The sequence below is a fragment of the Epinephelus moara genome, chromosome 7 (genome assembly GCF_006386435.1).
Source record: "Epinephelus moara isolate mb chromosome 7, YSFRI_EMoa_1.0, whole genome shotgun sequence".
Lineage (NCBI taxonomy): Eukaryota > Metazoa > Chordata > Actinopteri > Perciformes > Serranidae > Epinephelus > Epinephelus moara.
Window position 1 is genome coordinate 41,503,103 of NC_065512.1, and position 21,631 is coordinate 41,524,733.

At 40.1% G+C, this 21,631-nt stretch overlaps 1 protein-coding gene across 1 annotated transcript in view; it reads left to right on the plus strand.

Moving 5' to 3' along the window:
- The window catches only part of il10rb (interleukin 10 receptor, beta), a 52,736-nt gene extending 38,460 nt beyond the window's left edge, over positions 1 to 14,276 (plus strand). Inside the window, exons 3-8 of the mRNA XM_050048345.1 lie at positions 1,590 to 1,780; positions 2,985 to 3,145; positions 5,320 to 5,473; positions 9,453 to 9,607; positions 9,833 to 10,005; positions 10,203 to 14,276. Of these exons, the coding sequence (XP_049904302.1) occupies positions 1,590 to 1,780; positions 2,985 to 3,145; positions 5,320 to 5,473; positions 9,453 to 9,607; positions 9,833 to 10,005; positions 10,203 to 10,431 (1,063 nt within the window). The 3' untranslated portion in view covers positions 10,432 to 14,276. The remainder of the gene's footprint in view (positions 1 to 1,589; positions 1,781 to 2,984; positions 3,146 to 5,319; positions 5,474 to 9,452; positions 9,608 to 9,832; positions 10,006 to 10,202) is intronic.
- Positions 14,277 to 21,631: the final 7,355 nt, after the last annotated feature.

Below are 21,631 nucleotides of genomic sequence, written 5' to 3' on the forward strand. Positions count from 1 at the left end.
CTGTACTGCAGAGTGGATGATGAGTGTTGGATGATGATGATAATAAATGATGGGGATGTGATTGATTGCAACTTCAAAAATTTGTTCAGATGTGATTAGGGCTGGGCGGTATATCGGTATTTTACAATATACCGATATATTTTCAAGCAAGATTTAGACAAAACCGTTTGTATCGATATAGGGTCAAGTTGTGCCACATAACGCACACCAGTGTGCATCTCTCCTCTCTCACACTCTCCGCACAGCTCCGCCCCTCTCACTCACTCACAGGTTCTCCATCAACACTCAGAGAAACACAGAGCTGCTCCTCTGTTTAATGTCTGTTCATTAGTCTACAGTGCAACATCAGTTTATATGTTGCACAAGCTACGCTAAATCAGTCTGTGAGATGAATGAAGTTACCGCAGTCGCACACATATAATACTATGGGCCTTTTCTTCTGTAACTTTTAGCCGCGTCCAGTCAAGCGCCGATTTGTTGTTGTGTTTTGTGTGTAACGTGTTTCCATTATCAGTTTAGATGCCCAGTGCCACGCCGAGTTGCGCACCTACTCCTTCTCCGGAATAAATCCAAAAGCCGGGCCGCCCCCGCTGTCAAGCGGGTAGCAGTGGCATCTAGTCAACCGCAGTGAACCCCGCTTCTCCCCACTCCTCCCCCTCTAACAAGCCGTGTTTTGGAAGACTCTACTCACCTCCGTCTGCAGAAGACCAGAGAGAAAAGTGTTTTAAAAGTCTCTGTGTGTTCAGCTCTTAGTACATCTGTAGCTTCTAACTGAATCTGAATGAGTTTAGTTTCTCTCCTGCATCCTGTTTTTACTTGACATATCTGCTTTATTTTATTAATTCATGTTTGCTATCAGCCATATTAGAAGTTGTGTGAAGTTGCTGCTCGAAAAACTCCATATTTCCTTATTTTGCTGCTTCACAATAAAAGTTTTTACATAACAAAATAATGGGGGACTTTTATTTTTAAGACCTTTATATGAATTAAAATATGTTTATTACAGAATTAGCTAAACTGTATTAGTGGCTTTTCTTCAATTAAGACAAGTGTAATAATACGGCAGGGAGGAAGAGTAAAAGCAGAAACAGTGAGATGTTGATGAAGAGCTGCAGACAACAGGCTCCAACTGCACCTCTGCAAACAGCTCACCTCCAACAGGTAAACTTCTTTTACCTGCCCTGCTGTGGAAAAACACATGCAGCAAAATTAACAAGGGACTTAAGTCGTGGATCAGCTTGCAACTGAACATGTAGCCCACTTCGTAGAAAATACCGGGATATATATCGTGTATCGCCATTCAGCCTGAAAATACCGGGATATCAGTTTTGGTCCATATCGCCCAGCCCTAGATGTGATGAACAAATGAGATGTCTTTCTTTTGTGCAGTGTTTCAGACATAAATACAGATTTATACTAGCCTAGTTTTTTACAAAGCAAGGAGTTAGCACCCCAGGCTAACTCAAACAGTTCCAAATATTTTAAATTTCTTCATATTTCCTTTATTTTTTTTAAATAAAGTATATGACAACCAGTATTTTCAGTTACGATGATTAATGCCTTACATGTTTTGTTTCTCGCCCCCTCAGGAAGTACAAACTGAAGTCTAAGAAAAAGAATCCGATCTGGTCTACGGTGTGTGAGGAGACATCACATAGGTCATGTGACCTCACAAAGTTAAACCTGTACTACCTGGGCATCTACGTGCTTCGTGTACGAGCTAATGTGAACGGACGTCTCTCCGACTGGACGCTGAAGGAGTTCTGCCCAGATAAAGATGGTGAGAGAGAGGGATGAGATGAAGACAAGTGGAGGTAGAGCAGAACACTGGGATTAGGGAGAGAATCAGTCCTTCTAAATGTTCAGGCAGATACATAAAGTTCACCGGAAAGACATTTTACACATGAGCCTATGGCAGCATGTGATCTTAGGTGGTGCACCAATAACCATTAGAATCAAGACAAACACGCTTTGATAGACGGCGCATAGAAGAGCAACTGAACAAAGAGTGTACAACCACAAAATGATGTTGATGGTGCTGTGAGTGATATGGTGACCTAGCATTATTGCAGCTAAATTACTACAAGAATTTGGTCTGCTCTTGTGGACAAAATGACTCAAGTGAAATAGCGACAGAGGCACGTTATAAGACGTGTTCTTTGTGTAACTTTTGAGACCCGTTTCCATAAAAATTACCAACAACTGGCTTTGTGCTGCTTCATTTAAATGAACCTGCCTCCTGTGCACTGTGTGCTGCACTGGGCACCAAAATGCCACACAGACAAATGCAAAGCTCATGTCAAGTTCAGGAAGCAGTCCATCATTGTATTGCTTGCACTGAATAATGTCTTCTGTGAAAATGTTACAGACTCAAGAGAAATTATCATAGAGCACATGATAGTCATTTTAAAAAAGAACAGAGGGACCTTAATGAACCTCATCTGAATGGGTGGAACTAGGCATTATTTATAATATATATTGGAGGGGGAAGAGATGCTCACACATTGTTTGAAAATGTTCTGAAATTTACAGTTTAGCTGTTAAGTTTCTAAAAAATTCACCAGGAGGGAATTTCCCCGGACTTCCCCTGAGGGTTGGGTCACAAAAGGTGTAGATTGAAAATGGTCCCCCTATTGTTAAAAGGGTGATGATGGCCCTGGAGTGAAACAATATTAGGTAAGAGCCTGTGCTGTTTTGATTAGGGCTGCAACTAACTATTGTTTTGCATATAAATGAACATCAATTATTTTCTCAATGAATTGTTTTATTTATAAAATGTGCCACGGGTCCCAGCTGTTGTCCTCAAAACTCTTGTTATGTCTGACGGGCCCAAATATATTTAGTTAACTGTCTTGTATGAAAAAGAAAAGCAGCAAATCTTCTTATTTGAGAAATATTATTTGCTATTGTGCTATTGAAGCTAACAAAATAAAAGGCTACAAACAGACAATAATCTATCCTTGCCTCACTGCTGCTCCTACTAGCTGCTGTGGGTCCTCCAAGCAAAGTGGATCTTTCTCCTGCTGGAAGTGACCTGGACATTTTCATCACTGACCCTCTGACCAGTACCAACAGTTCAATGAAGGATCATCATCCTGAGCTGTACTACCACATCCTCTACTGGGAACGCTCTGGAGACAGACAGGTAGGAAATTGCTTTGCATTGTTGTATGTATTGTATGTATTATTGTATGTATTGCCACTGTATTGGTTTGAAATAACTTTTATACTCCATGAAGAATATGAATCAGAATGTCCTCAGACTGCAACATGTGGGCTTGAACAACCTTTTTGTATCAGATCTCCTTTAACATCAATTCCCTTGATGGGAACACATTTTTTCATGTGATACCTCTCACAGATTCTTTGTTTTAAAGCAGCAAGAGAGATCCACACAGACATGTTACAGCAGGATAAGTGATCCAACAGTTCACACATCCCATTTTCTCTTCAGTCCCTAAAGACACCAGGGGAAACCCTTGAGACTGCAGCAGCTTCATAACCAGTCATACAGTCACAATGGGCCCTGGTAACAGAGCACCTGGTTTCTGTTCTAAATGTTCAGTGCAGTGTTGGTTCATTGGTTTTAATGTGCCCTATATGCCGAGATGAGGTGTTTCCTGTCTGTGCTACAAGGCAGGTAAATATCACATGAGAAAGAGTACAGCAGCCAGCAGGTATGTCTTAAAACTGGTTTGACGGGGAAAGTGCAGGTTACTAGGAAACATCCTGAAATAACCCAGAGCTGACGCACAGCTGACAAGTATGTCAAATGATTTGGATAACAGCCACAGAATGAACAAAAGAGTAAAGAAATGGTAATTATGCACAGCCTAGAAAATGAATGTCATTACATGTGCATGTGTTCTGAAATTGCATGTACTGCAGAAAGATAATACAGTATATTATTATTATGACAAATAATCTTTTTTCTTGTTTGAGGACTGTTTCATTCTCTCTTCTTGTTTTTGCATAGGGTTGACACAGTATGCCTTCTTGCCACTTTTTGCATTCTATGTTATAATAAAGTTTCTACTGGGCTTTTTATAAAGATAAATATAGTACATTTTAAAATAAGAATGCTACTTTGAAAAAAAATTACATTCATAGTAGAAATACACAGGTAACAAAAGAGTGAATAAAGTGATGCTGAATACTGAAATTGCACAAATAAGTACAATTTTAAATATAACTTTCTTATTGTTCACAGATCCCAAGCCTTAGCATTCGCTTTTTAAACTACAGTAGCCTACAGAGTTAAGAAAAACACCCTGCTAACATTACAATGAATGGTTATGAAAATGAAACTGACTACATGGACATACAGTAAGAGCTGTCAGCCTCTGACTGCAGCTACAACAGGGAATTCAACCCCAGTAAATGAGCTAAGCTTCCCAATATAATGTTAATGTTACCAGTTAGCTAACGATTCACTATTTGATGTTAACAGTAACATCACAGTTAACTAACTGCAGCCGATGTTTGCATTTACAGCGAGTGATCTAACAATCATGTTAAGGTTACAGTAAGTATAGACCGAATCACAGTGACATCACGCTCACAGCAAGAATTATTACTTTTACTATATTTTACCCCAAAAAAAAAAAAACTAAAAAAAATCTGTATGAGCGTAACTGTGCATTCACACCAAAAGATTCAAAATCGCCAGCGGCCGCTCAGGTCACTGGCATCGCGCTGCCTGGCAGCTCTGGCAGGGCTTGCAGAAGGCTGAAGGGGACGGGGCTTTCAAGCTGCGCTGCAGAAGATCTTTCTTTCTTTCTTTCTTTCTTTCTTTCACTGTCCCGCCTTGAGAATATTCACGGTCTGCAACTGGCTGCTGCTCGCTGCTGCTTCGGCGGCGGGGCTGCTCATTTGCATAAAGTTCAGCTTCTTCATTTTTTCCAGTAGACAAACCAGTCAGCAGGGCCATTTCTAGCTTTTTGGAGGCTCGTTGCAAAATCTTCTTTTGCCCCCCTATTTAAATCACTTTTGAATACACACCAAATTTGCATCATATTCATATGAAACCAAATGCAACTTTGCACATAAAAGTCTTAATTCAATTCACCTTAGCTGCATTGTTAACATTATATATAAATAAATATATATATATATATATACACACGTGTATATGTACACATATATATATATATATATATATATTTATATATATATACACACGTGTATATATATATATTGAAATATTAATGTAAAAAATATATATAATGATGTGGTTGAATGACATCTGTGCTAAAAGATTTCCTTTGACTGTAGTGTGCTGACTCCCTAATTTCTTCACCTCCCCCATGTGTCCTTCAGCCCTTAAGGACCCAGATGTTGACTAGCAGTGCCAACATGGTGACTTTGCCCAACTTGAAGGCCTGGACTTGGTACTGTGTGAGCATTCAGTCATGCTATGACTTCTACAACAAGAGCAGCAGCTTCACCTCACCCCACTGCATGCAGACTGAAGGTAACACTTTTTAAATTGACACATTAATATCACACAATAATGCCTCAAGAATCTGCCTGTTGCTTCCCTCTGGGAATAGTTTAGTGTTTAGTGCCACTCATCTCCCGACAGATAAAGATTCAGTTCTGCCTCCCATTTCAATTTCACATACAAAGTACACCCTCCATTACATTTTTGAAAACTCTAAACAATTTGGAGACTGTTTTGGAGGGAGCACGTTTGTATGCACCTGTCAATACTTCAATCACATCGCTAACTTCTCTTGAATTTCCTTTTTTAATTTCTGTATTATAAAAGTGTCTTGAAAATATCTGAACAAGTTCTCATTTTCTAAGTTGAATTTGGTTTTGAGTTTTTCAAATGTTTTAAAAATGTTTCCCTCTACAAGTGTACATATAGCTGTTATTCATTTTTCTCTCCACCTTGTGAATGTGTTATCTGTCTGTCCAGATCTAAACCTTGAGGTCTGAGAAGGCACTAGAGTTAACTTGTAATTCATCTTCACAAAAGTCAGCAGTTATAAGCATGTTTTAATTTTATGTCTAGGCTAAATAATTGCATTTGTGAGGTGAATGTTTAGTGTATTGTAAATACTTTCCACACTATCCCCCAGAGACGAACATTAACAGATCAGAGCAGCGATCAGCAGTAATGTGAAGAAACAAGAACAGCTGACCAACACACATTGCAGCATTAAACAATTAAAACAACTCCAGGGTTTAAAGTACTTCAGCGTGGCGCCGGATTTCCGGCTTGACAGACATTTCTAGTATTTTTTTTATTTTATTTTTTGTGGCAACAGCTTGGCATAAATTAGCATTTAACGAATCATCTTCTGATTTTCAGCCAAGCACAGGGGTAGTTCCACCAATAGTGTTATCAAACCCAGCTGGCCAATAAGAGCTGAGTGGGGAGGGTCTAAAAACAACAAGCGCGCGCGCACACACACACACACACACACACGCACACACACACACACACACACTACTAACAATCACATGTTGTTTAGGTGTCCGTTACAGCCTGATATCCAAATGAGTGTGGGTGAATGTGCAACAGAAATGGACAATTGAACTGCGTTTGAATGATTAGCTTGTGTTAGCTTGACCGCCAGCTATCGGACACTGAGAGAAAACAGCATGCCAGGGCTCCAGACTGCGCCTAATTGGTCGCATTTTGCGTTTTGCTTATTTGGGCTTGCTCCCTAAACGTCGCCTTTCTCTCTATATATCCGTCTAATAACTTATTCAAACGCATGATAGTATATCGGACTGCAGGATGTTTCCACAGCCGCACTCCCTCTCCCTCACACACACGCACGCACAACAATGGCGTGTAGTGTAGATAAGTGTACAATGTTTAATAATAATGATTTATTCTATTAAGTGTCAATTTCATTCATTTAACATATTCAATGTTGAGTTTCATTACAGTTCCATTAAGGGGGCTGTCCAAGCAATTTGACATATTTGAGCATTTAATAAAAAATAGTAACGCTATAGTTACTTTTCCAGGTAATTAATTACTTTTACAGTGCAGTAACCCAGTTACTAACTCAGTTACTTTTTGGGGAAAGTAACTAGTAACTATAACTAATTACTTTTTTAAAGTAACGTTCCCAACACTGCTCATCACTGTGCACAAATGTACTGTATGTACTTAGTCCTAAAGAGCCTTCCTGGTGCCAGTAGATAGGCCTACATAGAAACATCCCAACAGGCTGTGCTTTGCAAGCGTACCAAAAAGTTTCATGCATTTGAAAAAAAAAATTCATGCGTGTGCTTCACCTACGCTGCTACAACTCCATCCTAAGGGAAACACTGCCGTCTGCGTTTTGTGCAACAGGTGGATGCGGTAGTCTACTGGTAGAGTAGAGAGAGAGAGCTTAGCGTTGAAGTAGAGTAGAGCAGGGCAGAGAGATGGAGGCAAAATATATTAAACCCAGTGTTAATACAGCAGAACTGGAGAGAGGGGTGAAAAATAAATGGAGGTGCCAGCCATCTTTGACAAAATTATAGACGGACCTCTTCCGAGGACGATTGACAAAGATTGGTTTCAGGGTTCAGGCTCAGGAAAATTTTTCACTTTGAGAAAATAACTCACTGCTCAGCCTGTTTTACCTCAAAAAACCCTGACCCTGCTCAGTGTCCTTGCTTTCTGGAGGCAGAGCAGGAGACTTTAAGTTGCTTTAAATTAATTCATTCATGAATTAATACAGTCATGTTTCAAATAAAAAGACTGCAGAACATTTATTATTCACCAGTACATGAACTGCATAGTGTCACTGCTAAAATATTACAGGGCGTAAATACTGGACACTACGCTGGCATAAATATGCCAAAATGGGTTGGTGTGAGCAACCACAGGTGGATATAATCCAACTGCCGCCCCCTGGTTTAAAAGTTAGGGTATGGAAGAATTTTGGCTTCTATGAAGTTGAGTAGAAAAAGGACCTGGACAAGAGCCACACTGTCAACAAGTAAATTCATCTGTGTAACTAATTATTAGTTATCAATTATTAGTCATTACAAATACAGTATGTAATGTTAAAAGTAGCATGTACCTAGTAGAGCTCACAGTCATGTCTCCATTAGGGATGTCCCGATCACATTTTTTTTGCATCCGATCCGATACAAAGTCCTTTATTTTGAAACCGAGTCCAATACCGAGTCCGATCCGATACTTTGCAAAGCATTAAGAAAGAAAAAAAAAGTTGTCCCATAAGGTTTGTTTTTTATTTAAATAATATCCAAAAAGCTTATCGGTGGTTCAGCAGCACAAAATGTAAACAAATTCAATATGTTGTTCTTGTCTTCAACAAACAAAAAAGGCCTATATCTTTTGCAGCGGTTTGACACATGAAACAAATATTTTTCTTTTACTCAGTCAAACCCCACAAAGAAACCATAAAACCGATAAAACAGGTCCCTTAACACCAAAATTAAATTGTTTTTACCTGGTTTCTGTAGAACAAAAGAATTATACTCAATTTTCAAAAATACAAATACAACTGTAATTAGTTTAAAGAAAGTTTATATTTTTTTCACCAAAGAAAAGAAATGTCCCGTTCCGTTCAGTCAGTTCAATCCAGTTCAAACAAAAAAAATCCCCTCCGGGATTTCCAAATAACATATCACAGTTCAGTTCAGTTCAATCCACACAGTTCGCTAAACAAAAGAAAACTCCACACCAGGTTTTCCAGGTAAACAAGGAAGTAAAGAAAATCCACTGTTTGCTCTGACTCAGTTCAGTTTCAAAACAATAAATCAACCCGGCCCGAAAGTTCCAAATAAGGAATAATGAAACGAAAAGTAACCCCCGGCTTTTGCCAACTCACGGGACCGTGGGTGAATGCCGTAACCCTCTGGCATTGTTTCAGGCGTGGAGGCACCATAGGATCCCTTGATATCCGTGGCGGGGAATCTGAGGTGAGGCCGGTGGCCGGATGGATGATATTCCACAGGGAAGCGCACCTATTTCGCAGACTTTGAGCGGTGTAAAATGCCGTGGTAGGCCGAATACGCAGAGGACTTCTGGCTCATTTCTCACTTGCCGGCGTCTCTCGCCATACTACCAGGAGCGGCATAATGTAGGGGCCGGTCCACCTGGGCTCAGCTGATCAAGCCATCCCACTGGCCGATAGCACCAGTGGGTGTGTCTGGAGGTGAGCAAGCCATCAGCTGATAACCACTGTCTTATAAAAAAAAAATATTTATAAAATTGGAAAGCGGAGGCAACAATGAACAACATAGATGAAAAACCTGGCCATTTTTGTTGTTTTGATTCCTCCGATCTTTTATTACCAATTCCGATTTTGTAAAAATAACATGATCTGCGCCAATACCGGATCCAAGGATCGAATCGGGACATCCCTAGTCTCCATGTTTGCATATACTCAGGACATAAGTGTATGTAGCTGATAACAGATGCAACGTCACTCAAATATGATGTAATCTGTGTATTTGTGTCACTTTAACAGGTGTCATTCCATGGTGGCAGATCTTGGGGTACTTCCTGGTCTCTCTGGTTAGCTGCTTCATGGTCATGCTGCTCTTACTCTGTGGCTTCTTTTGGTTCGTAAAGACCCTCAAGGCCACGTTGTACCCCTCCATCCAGCTCCCTCCACACTTCCAGGTATGCAGCCACAGCTTTGGCATTTTTTTTGGTGTTGGTCAAAGAAGATATGGCTAACCTATGGATATAGCAGCTGACTGGCCACTCCATTGCTTACGAGAGAACAAATCATTGGCATTTCAGCATTTTATCTCACTGAAGTTTATATATTCAGTTTCACCAGGACGTCTCATGTCAATCTTTCCTTACTCCTCTTCCTCCATCTCACCCTGCACCTCCTTCCAGTATCTTTATGACTCACCTGGCTCTGACATTCCTCACCTCCTCACCCCGGATTCAGACTCAGACCTGTTGTGCGACAAGGTGACCGTCTGTCCAGAGCCACTGGTCCTGGAAATCCATGAGCCCCCCCCTGAGGTCCTGCCAGCACCCCCTTTAGGCCTGGAGCCAGACAGCAGGTCAGTTTATCTCTCACATGACATCAGCTCACGTTTCATTCATGTTTACATGTTTTCATATTTATATGGCCTTCAGTGACTCAGCCAGTACTTCACAGTGTTCACATATCATCATAATGTGTGGTGTAATGTATTTTTGTTTTGTTTTTTTGTCAGTAAGTGAATGAACACATGTACCCTCTCCTTTATGTCTCCAGTGGCAGACACAGTCGTCAGGACAGCAGCGGCAGTGGAGACTCAGGAGTGTACTCCACAGGGGGCAGCTCCAGCCTGCGGCAGCCCAACAGCAATCAATCCTCTGCAGGGGCTGAAGACTGTGAGCAGGGTCACTTTGACTTGCAGCAGGTGAAGATGCAGGACATGGCTCCGAGGCTCAAGACTCAACTTCTGATCACAGACGAGGGCATTGTAGACATGTGTGTCTGAAGGCATGCATGCTAAAAACACATTTGTTGAGAAGAGCGAAGATGATATTGTGGAAAATGTGCAGTGTGCCTTTTCTCCAGCTGTCACTGTGAAACCCAGAGGGGAAAGCATCAGGTCTGTACAAAAAAAACAAAAGTGTAAAAGACAAGGATTATTAGAATACACAAGATGATGAGTGACAGACTCACACAGGGATCAGAACTGATCTGCTGTGATGTCATTTGCAAGGAGAAGGGATGTGGTCTTCACTGTTGATTTATCTTTCCTCAAAGTAGCTTTTGAAAATGCCGATCCTCATGTGATCTCCTAGGAAGTACTGTACTGATACTGTAGTGATTTGAATATGTTATATGTTCCCTTTACCTTGTCTCTAAAGCCACTGTCTGAACATCCATACTGTGAGAGGTCAACAGGTTGCGCTAATTTGACTAAATGTGGCTGAGAGGATCAGAGTCTATTTGTGTAGCAGTCTGCATTAAAGGAATACTGACCATTTCTTAAAAATGACCATCTCTACATCAGTTACTCACCGTGTGTCACCTTGAATTGGTGAAGAAAACTGTCTTTTTTCTTGCATTCATCCAAGGGGACACAAAGAATCCAAAAACAGCAAATATTGTGATGAATTGAAGTCACTGGGGTCCACATTTAACAATAGCAAAACTATATCAAAACATCTGCTTACAAACTCTCACAACTTGTACACTATAATTCAAGTCTCAATTATCCAGCTGTATGCTCAGTTCCTTCCATATGCATTGCATTACCCTGCCTTCAGCCCTTGCTCTCCGGGATTGAAAGTGTAAGCATTGATAAGTTTCTGTCCCAGTCAGAATGGGTTGAAGGCAAGACACAAAACTGAAATGAAGAAAAAAAAAAAAGTTTTCTTAACAAATTTAAGGTAACATTACATCAATAATTGAAATGTAAATTGTAATTTTGTGGGTAAAGTATTCCTTTAATCTAGTCTTTAAGAGTTGAATCAGCTTCATGTCCTGTCGCTGTAATGAGTCAGCAGAAGTAGCTTAAAGGTGCTAATTAGGGAACATTAAATAAACATAAGCAGATAAATTCAAATAGAGTGCCCCAGTAATGAGTCCTAAAACCCGTAAATGAGTCAGCATTTTTGCACTCTCGGTTCCCCCGTTTCAAAGTCAATACATTTTTTGAATGGGTTTTTGGTTAGATGGCTGAAATAAGGTCTGTGGTTAACACAAGCTTTAGAGACTTTCACATTTTGTTTTGTGACATAAATACATCAGTAAATACCCCACTGTGAATTCTGAAGCCTTTGTTTATCTTTTAAAAGGTGGTTGCTAACAATACAGAATGTTATCATGCTGCTTACAGCTTCACAGCCCTGTAGTGGTAGGGATGCTAAGTCATGGAACTGTAGTTTAGTTTGTTTATAGCCCAGCCTTAGCCGTTTTTTTAGCAATTCCTTTGAGGCTTTAAAAATCATGAAAGTGGTGTTCATTTGTGAAGATTATCTTGCTGCAATAATCCAAAATCCAATGGAAAAATCCCATAGGCTTTTTGATGAGGGAACCAGGGCAATGCTAAATTCCACGTCAGCCTACAGAAAAACGTCCTCTCTGGAACACTCTGTAGAGTGACCTCAGAGTGATGATTGACACCAACAGTGGATGTAGATGCAGCCATTGTCATTGCAAGAGGTGGGGGCTTTGAATGGAGTCAACCACCTGTCTGTTGTGCACCTACAGGAGAGTGCAGTGAGATTTAACAAATGATAATGACATTAGTCAGAAACAGGACCAGTAAATCCTTCATGAAGGTTAGAATGTTCTGATTTTGTTCAAACTGTTTGATTGACAGCTGTATGATCATTCTGGATGCTGATGTTGGTGGTGCTGTTGACCTGCATTATGTTTGTGAAAGGTGTTAGTTACTGAACCTATCCTCATTGGTATAAAAGGGGTGGACAAAACACCTTTAGGATAATACATTACAGTTCAATAGCACTATTGGCAGTGCTGGTCATTGCCGCCTCAGCGTAAGACCTATTGACATTGTGATACTTATTTGTTCTGTGTTTCTGTTTTGCCAAAATGTCTGTGTTGATCAGATGAACTGGAGAAATCCACTTTAAATAGAGTAGTTTGACCTGAACAGGAGTCTCTGTTGATATCCAGCAATCCATCCAGCTACATGTTGAATTTCTCCACATAAAAAGAAACATTGTCCACCTTGTAACATACTGTAAGTAATATCTCAGTGTAAAAAAAAAAAAAAAAAAAAAAGGAATGAGCTACTAATTTATCTCTGTCCTTCAGTTTTCCTGCTTTTCCATCTCATTAGCAATCTGACTAAATAGCCAGAATAACCTAGTGATGACTATTATGAAAGAAGAGGTTTCATTCTGTGTGAATGTCTTTTATTCAACCATTATGATTCTTTAAGAATCTTGGTGCCATAATGGTTCTATTTGTTTTTTATGACATTTTATTTGTATTAAATATATTTTCCTCACGTTTATCATTTGAGCGATATTATTTCCACCTCTGTTGATCTTTCATGTTTGTTTTGAGGGACTTATTCCTCTATGTTTCCCTCTCACATTTCTCTGACTTCACATTTAGCAAAGACAGACATAAGCTTAGCAAACAGATTTTGTAAATAGATAAAGAAGCGAGAGAGGTGTATGTGCTCTGTGTACTTGTACAATTAACATCTTTAATCTACCATCTGCTTTCTAACAACAAATTGCCTTTTCCTGATTCTGCAATGCTAGAATGTATAGGTAAAATTTTAGGCAGTTTTGTAATTGAAGACACAAAACAGAAACAAATCAAACTGATCTGCTTGTAGAATGTGTTGGAAAAATGTCAACAAAACAAATATGAATTCAAGGCAAGATATAAAGTAGTTTTTCCCTTAAAAGGACCCTAAAAAGTGCACAGTCGCAAATGTCATAACCTTCCAGGTCTTTCAGTGCTTGTAAAAAACTGTCCTTGTGACCTTGTCATTTATACCCCTTTTCCACCAAAATTAGTGCTTGCACATGGGTTTTTAAACATGAGTAAGCCTGCTAAGAATAGGCCATGGACTCCTTTCCCATTGCCAGACCAGTGTGTATATGGGGCTCTGCAGCAGACGAGTATGTTTTCTATGCCTGTGTGGATTTTTTTGAAGTGTTATGTTGGACGTCACGGACAGGCCAGAAAACAGGTTAGTAGAAAGCAGTATGGAGGCCAGTAAAAACTTAATGGTGGTTACTTCTTTCTATATATGCCTTACTCATTCAGTCTGTCCTAAAGCTGGTACAGACTAATTATGTAGTGTTTGAGTGCTACTTGAGTGGAGATGCATACTAATTTGTGATAACATGTTATTGCATCTCGCCAGTAAAGGGGCTAAAATTAGCGGGTTCACCATGGTGTTGGGTTTCCATCACTGCCCATCAGAGCTGATTGGAGCCGAATTGAGCCAGAGCCAATAATACCTGCGACGACCGCAGAGTCATTTGACGTGGGAGTAAATGCTAATTGTAACCTTTCCCATTACATCCAGAAACCAGGTGTTAACAGTTTTTTTTGTGAGGTGGAAAAGGGACTTAAATTTCCTTAAGTTTGATCCAGTTTGACTTCCTCATTGTTGCAGAATTTCCATTCTACACTGTCTCTACATCTCACCCATCACTGTCCATTCTAACTTGAAATTGTATATAAGCATATTGTTAAGCAGTGTACTGGTAAAGTACGTGTACGTAAACCAGTGGTGATGTCAGTGTACATCTCTGGTCTCACATCCACCAACTATTGAATCCCCTGCACCCATGTTAATGGACAATCATGAAAATGAAATAAATGGCTTCTAACACCAAACCTTGGTGTCAAAATAAGTGACTTTACTTTGCATGGATTCTCATAAATACACACGCTGAGCTCTAGACTGTGCTTAAAGCTGACACATTGGTCCTAGGGTTCAAGCAACCTATTTAAAGAAGCAGTCAACCCCAAATCAGGACTGTAGTACTCATGTCTGGTCTCCAGACATTGTTTTTTCTGTTATGTTGGACTTGTGACAGTCTGGTGTTTTTACCCAGACTTGTGTTGTTCTCATGTCCTACCATTTTTTTTAAGTGTGTTGTAAAAACAATGCATCAATGGCTTAGCTATACAGTTTAATGGACAAATGTGTGAAAAAGGCTTTCATTGTCTCATTACTAACTCATTTTTTTTTCTCTTTTTTTTCCTTTTTAATGACAATCTCAGTAAATAATATATCATTTAGGCAGATTTGAATTGTTTTATGTTCCCATCACATTTCAAAACTTTCTGTATTCCAAGGACCGCTCTCTTCCCAGACCCAGGTTACCAGCATGCTTTTATGGTTTGACTGTGATTACCTGATTCTGTCCAGCTGTCTGATCGCCAGCTGAGACACTCCCCCTCCCTCCTCCAGCAGCCGGCAACTCAGCCACACCCCGCTGCCACATCAACATATTTATATAAACACACGGCCATATATTGTAATACCTACAGATAATTACAGTTCCCCTCAGTTCTACAGATGTTTTCTTGCATCTGTTGAGCTCATAGTTTTGCTTTTACAGACAGTACTCAAAACAATGGAATACTTTGCACATCTATTTCCAAACAGGTGCATAGGCGAGGGACGAGAAGAATAAAACTTGTAGAAAAGACTCCCGCACACCATCTAACGTGCAAAAATCATGATTTTAATGCTGCAACGTTTTGGTGGCTAGACCTTCTTCAGGCAAACAACCAGTAACAACTGTTTTGGTTGAGTCTCAACACTCTCTGTGCTTTTCAGCTGTAGCAGGCAACTGTTTTCAAAGAAAAAGCTCTTTAAAGCCACTGTATACTACCTGCTCAGCCAGCCTGGTCTCATTCCCAGGTCATCAAATACCCAAGCTTTGTCAGATGGTATCTCTTAGTGACGCACAGGACCACTTATGTGACACACAACTGAAACACACTGGAACATCTGGTTAATGTTGTGAAACAGTTGTGGTTAGGTTTATTTAACAAAACCATATGGTAAGTTTCAGAAAAAGGATCATGTTTTGGGTCATGGATGTATAACAATACCTGGATACAGTGTTGGAGGCAGTGCCCCAGTTATTCCTGTGAAAGTTGCTCTGTGGCACATCAAGCCAAAAAGTTCAACTGCTGCATAAACTAGTTATCAGAATGATCAGTGTAGGATCAAAATGTATCCTTACCATATATAGACATGTCATGTCCTGCTGTTTAAAGAGCATTCTGCTTTCTTCTGATGTGTCAGTTTTGAATTTGACCTGCAGTGCCCCATGTCCTTGAGTGCATTTATGTATGTATGAGAAACATGCTTTGTTGCTGTTCTCAAGATGCTTATCAGCTATGCCAAGGTTTTTTCAAAATATGTTACTGTCATTGTTCTTTGTCAGCCATCAGGTTGCACCTAAGTGTAGCAGCTCTTACCTTCAACTGAAATAGATTTACTCTGTCACACTCTTTTTATATTACTCACTCATTAAATAACACAAAAGACAACCTTCATTTACTCATTTCTCCACCACTTGCATATCCACCACCACCGGCATAGCTTCCACAGAGTGGCCCACAGTGCAGGCACCATAGAGACTTCTGCTGGCAGAGCCAGCTTGGTTCAGTTTGGTTTAGCCCTTTGTTTACTTGAATGGGGATAAAATGATTTAATTGTACAGCTCCTCACAACATTCCAAATGTTATAAGACAGAATAGGTTAAATCCTTATAGTAAAAAGAGTTATTTTGTAGGGGGTTGTGATGCTCAAGAAATCCACTGATTTACATTTATTTATTGTACTGATTTATTTCTTTTGCCATGTAAGTCAATAGGGGAAAAGTCTCTTAGGACCACAGGGCATCATGTCCTTCCATCCATCCACTTTCATCTGCTCACGGGGATAGCAGGCTAAGCAAAGCACCTAATACATCCCTCTCCCCAGCAAGACTTTCCAGCTCCTCCTGGGGAACCCCAAGGCATTCCCAGGCCAGATGAGATATATAATCCTTCCAGCGTGTTCTTGGTCTGCCCTGGGGCCCCCTACCAGTGGGACGTGCCCGGAACACCTCTAACAGGAGGCACCCAGGAGGCATTCTGATCAGATGCCCAAACCACCTAAACTGACCCCTGTCGACGCCAAGGAGCAGCAGCTCTACTCCGAGCTCCCTCCGGATGTCCAAGCTCCATACCCTGCCTCTAAGGCTGAGCCCAGACACCCCATGGAGGAAACATATTTCAGCTGCTTGTATCCGTTACCTCATTCTCTTGGTCATTACCTAGAATTTATGACCTTAGGTGAGGGCTGGGACATAGATGGACCAGTAAATTGAAAGCTCCGCCTCCTGGCTCCGCTCCCTCTTCACAATGACGGTGTGGCACAGCACCTACATCACTGCAGAATCCAGTTTGGATTATCTGGTGCTAATGTGGTGTTAAAATGCACTAGAATACAGGAAATGGCATCTACTTATGTTACGACCCCTAGCTCGTGGTGGGAAAAGGGAAGCAACATAAACCAGTTGTAATTGGTAAAAGTGAAATTATTTATTAAACAAGGTTTGGCAAACAGAAATTGCGAGGCAAAGCTAAAGGAAAAGGGCTGAAAGGGCTGATGGATGCTGCTCAAATTAAAGAAACAAATAGAACCAAAACTAGAGTACTAATAAGGGGACTAAATAAATCAAAAGCAAAAACAAAATCGCTAATTAACTCTTGATTATTTTAAAACATAACACAATTAGAACAGCACCCCTTAACCTAGTGTGTCTAAACAGAAGAAATGCCTATCAGTATTGTTAGTGCAATCAGTTATTGAAACTTACGTACCCTAGCCCAGTCCTATCTATCAAGTGCCTCATAAACTTCAAACATTCAAGTTAATGCAACATTAACATTTACATAATTCGGGAGACACATCTGGCAAGCTGCTCTACAGCCGCTGATTGATGATCTGGCTGAGTCTTATATAGCCTTGCTCCTCAGCTGCAGCCTGGGGATTGGTGGAGCTGATGTGGTACCGTACCAATCCAAACGAAGGAGACGCGGCCAGGAGATGGAAGGTGGAGTGAAGACACACTTCCTCAGCGTGAGCCAATCAGGTGCAGGGGATCACACAGCCTGCTCAGCATGAAACACAACTATACACAAAGTTAAACTATGAGGCAGGGGTACGGCGGCAGTGGCCGTAACAACTTAATTGAAAATGTTCTGGGGGAGGACCCCCAGACCTTCATACATCCATGTCTCTGTGTGTTCTTCACAGTCCAACGTTGAATCTACACAGTTCTCGTGGATACTGATCCTAACTGCAAACTAACTTGAGTAGTCTGTCTAGTTAAGGCCCAAACATACTCGGGCGAAACGTACGCGGAGTGGACTCCGTGGAGGTCCGCCCAGACCAAAAGCGGACGTCCGCAAGCCCTGTGCGCGCAAAGCTCAGATTTTACGACCGCGCGGACTCCGCTCCGCACACCAGTGACTGCTCGGCATGTATTTTTCACATCGATGTGCAAGAATTGTGGGTAATGTAGTGTGTTTCACGGACATTTTTACAGGAAACTACAAGGTGGAAGTCCGCTCCACTTATAGTACGCCCGAGTATGTTCGGGCCTTTAGTCTGTTTTAAGGCTATATAATGTGCCATTTGTATAACATATAAACATGTCTAATGTGCCCTCGAAAACACGCGGAACTTAGTGTCCTCTTCAATGGCGAGAACGCGCTGTATGTGCCCTTTTTTTTCTTTTCGCCCCTGCCCTTCAAAAAGTCTGTGCACGCCACTGCTCTCTCTCGTACCCTGCACGGACTTCGTCACTCTTATGATGGACAACCCACAGGCCTCACTGTGCAATGTTTTCATTGGAACTACTATCTGCCAAAGAAATATCCTTTATGAAAATTTGAGAGATGTAATAAGACACATTGCTGTTTAGATTTTCTAATGATTTACTGCTGTGAGCACCACAAACCACTTTCCCCTCACCTCCGTAGGTCTTTATCAACAAAGGTCATCCTACTATTGAATGGAGAAACCTCTGTCCCTCCCAGCGGTTCTATATTCGACATTCGCTTGTTTTTTCTGTTTCTAACCTTAATAGCGTCATGAAAACCGCACCAATTCCACCCAAGCTGGTATTATTTTGTAGAGACAAGTGAGAGACATTTCACAGGTCTCATTAACTCACCAACCTCAGTGGTTGTGGCGAAAACTCAAAGGAACAACGCTGAATATCCTTCCGAGTACGGAAGGATATTCAACAACACACAAATCCTGTCATGACCAGAAGGCTAAGAGTCTCACAGCATATTATTATTATTATTATTAATTATTATTATTATTATTATTATTATTATTATTATTATTATTATTATAATAATACTTTTTGGGGGGGCGGGGGGTTCCTTATCCGCTGTGAGGGTCCTAAGGACAGAGGGATGTCGTATGCTGTAAAGCCCTGTGAGGCAGATTGTGATTTGTGATATTGGGCTTTATAAATAAAATTGATTGATTGATTGATTGATTGATTTTACTCTGATACAGGTATATACCATGTACAACAATCCCATTTTAATATTAAAAAATTCCTGTATTGTTCCTTTATTTAAACTGTATAAACAGAAGCATCCACTTATTTCAAGATATATGTAATAAACGATGTAATTAAGGACTCAGTAGTAAACATTTATTCATATCCAGTAACTACTAAGTAGGAGGAGTTGTTTCACACTTGTCAATCAATCAATCAATTTTATTTATAAAGCCGAATATCACAAATCACAATTTGCCTCACAGGGCTTTACAGCATATGACATCCCTCTGTCCTTATGACCCTCGCAGCGGATACAAAACTGCAGGGTGTATTTGGTTAATATTCATTTGAAAATTTTCAGCATTTGAGGTTTACACACCAATCCGTTGCAACATTTTTCCATTGTAGTGTGCCACTTTTACATCAAATGGAAGGGAAAATCCTGTTTCTCTCCTGCAGTCCCTACTGCACTGGGCTTTGTAACAATGTCCCGCCTACAGCCCCCTCTGATTGGTTACACGGCACAAGTGGGTTACACGGCACAAGTGATAGCCAATCAACACTGACGCCTGTGCATGCTTTCACATCATGTCACAGCAGAGTACAGACGGGAGAGGCTCCGGTGAGCCAGCGGTAATTTTGAAGGTAAGGTAACAGAAACCAGACAGAAACGAAAGTTGCAATAAAAATCCTCTATGCTGAAGTTTTAAAGTCACCACCGCATTATATGATCCATTTCAATGATGACATGCTTGCCCAGAGGCGAAATTTCGACGTAACTGCCTGTTCAATTCACATCAACCGCGATACAATTTTGCAAAAAATCTAAATGATTTAGCTTCTAAAAATAAATAGCACCAAGGCAAAAAAGAGATGTTGGAGCTATAAGTCAAAAAGTCTGGTAACCACTGGAAGTTTAATCTTTATTTATAAACTCATTATGCTATAAAAGTTTAATCTGAAAAGTAACTACTAAAGCTAGTGACCAAGGTTAATGGTGCTCTCTTTATCTCTTAATCAGGCTGGATCAGATGCTTTTGGTTTATATATAATTTAACATATTTATTAAAGGCATTTCAAGTGAGATTTGTGTTGGAGTTTGTGTTGAGTTGAAGTATCAGTCAAATAATCAACAATTAGATATTTATTCAAAATCATGCAGCCCTAATTAAAATCCTACTACCAGCTAAATTTACTTGGGGTATTAAAAAAAAGTTTTCATAATAAACACGTTCCTTTGCAACACATAGATTTCTATTTCTTCATTTTGTGACCGCAACACCAAGCCCCCCGCTCTGGAAAAGATTTCAGATTTCAGGCACACAAATCTTCCTTGCTCCACATTTCAGGCACAAAATTTTTTCTTGCTTTAACCCCTATTCATGTCAGTGGGAAGATCCTTTTAAAACGAAGAATGTTAACTAATGGAGTAATACTTATTTTAATACATTTGCAAAGAATGTTAGCACTCCCCCCTCCTGAACGGAAAGCAATAGAGACTTGAAACCAACCTACGACCTTCTGTTCCGGACTGTTCCAGACTCCAATATTTCCGTTAAGTCCTAAATGGTAAGCAATAGAGACTTGAAACCAACTTTTATGGAGGGGTTAATGTGCATGTACAACTTTTATTTTATTTCATGCCAATTTGATAAAATGTAATGTTGGCTGGTAGACCTGAAAATCATCATATCATTGATAACAGTGATAACAGTGTGACAGCTTTTATAATTATTTTTTGTAATGATTCTCTATTATCTCTGTTTCAGACTCCATTACTTTGGCTTGTGTGATTGACACTGATGGTGATTTCTGAATGGTAAGTGATAGAGATTTGAAATCAACTTTTACTGAGGGGTTCATGTACCTGGTGTTCACCTGTCTTGGTTCCGTGACGTTATGACCTTGCATTCCAGACTGTTTCAGACTCCATTACTTCCGTTAAGTACGGTTTCTTATTGCATTCATTATTAATTATGTACTTTTTATGTTTTTGTAAGATTATCTTACAAAATCAGAAAAAAATAAGTAAATACTAATGAATGCAATAATCTACAATACGATAGAGACTTGAAACCGACTTTTACCAGTGGTTCATGTACCAGGTGTTCACCTGTCTTGGTTCAGTAAAGTTATGAACTTCCGTTCTGGACTGTTTCAGATTCCATTACTTCCGTTAATCTTGAGCGGCATTTAACATTGCATCACAACATTGATAAAATATACCAGTGGGTTTGACTACAACATGGCAATATTGTCACAGCGGAGACACATGGTCAAATGCATTATTTATTCACAAAGCCACCCACAAAATGCACAACGATACAAGTGAATCATTTATTTTAAGTGTAGTTATAAGTCTCATTATTATAAATGCAGAATGGGAATGAGACATGAGATCAGTTCTTAAAAATGGAGGACAAAATCTGAAAGGCACTTGTAATTCATGTAGGCCTATCCTGTATATGTTTATGCTTTGTTACTTAAGGGTATGCTTCATGTAATGTTTTTGTCAGATAGATATACACAATAGAACTTGAATCTGAGCACTTATTGAGTCAGACTAACTTTAAATGCGCTGTATGTAAGAATGTGGCCAAAACGGTTACTGCACTCAAATTCAAAATATTGCCACGAGTCGTGTCCGCCCCCCCCCCC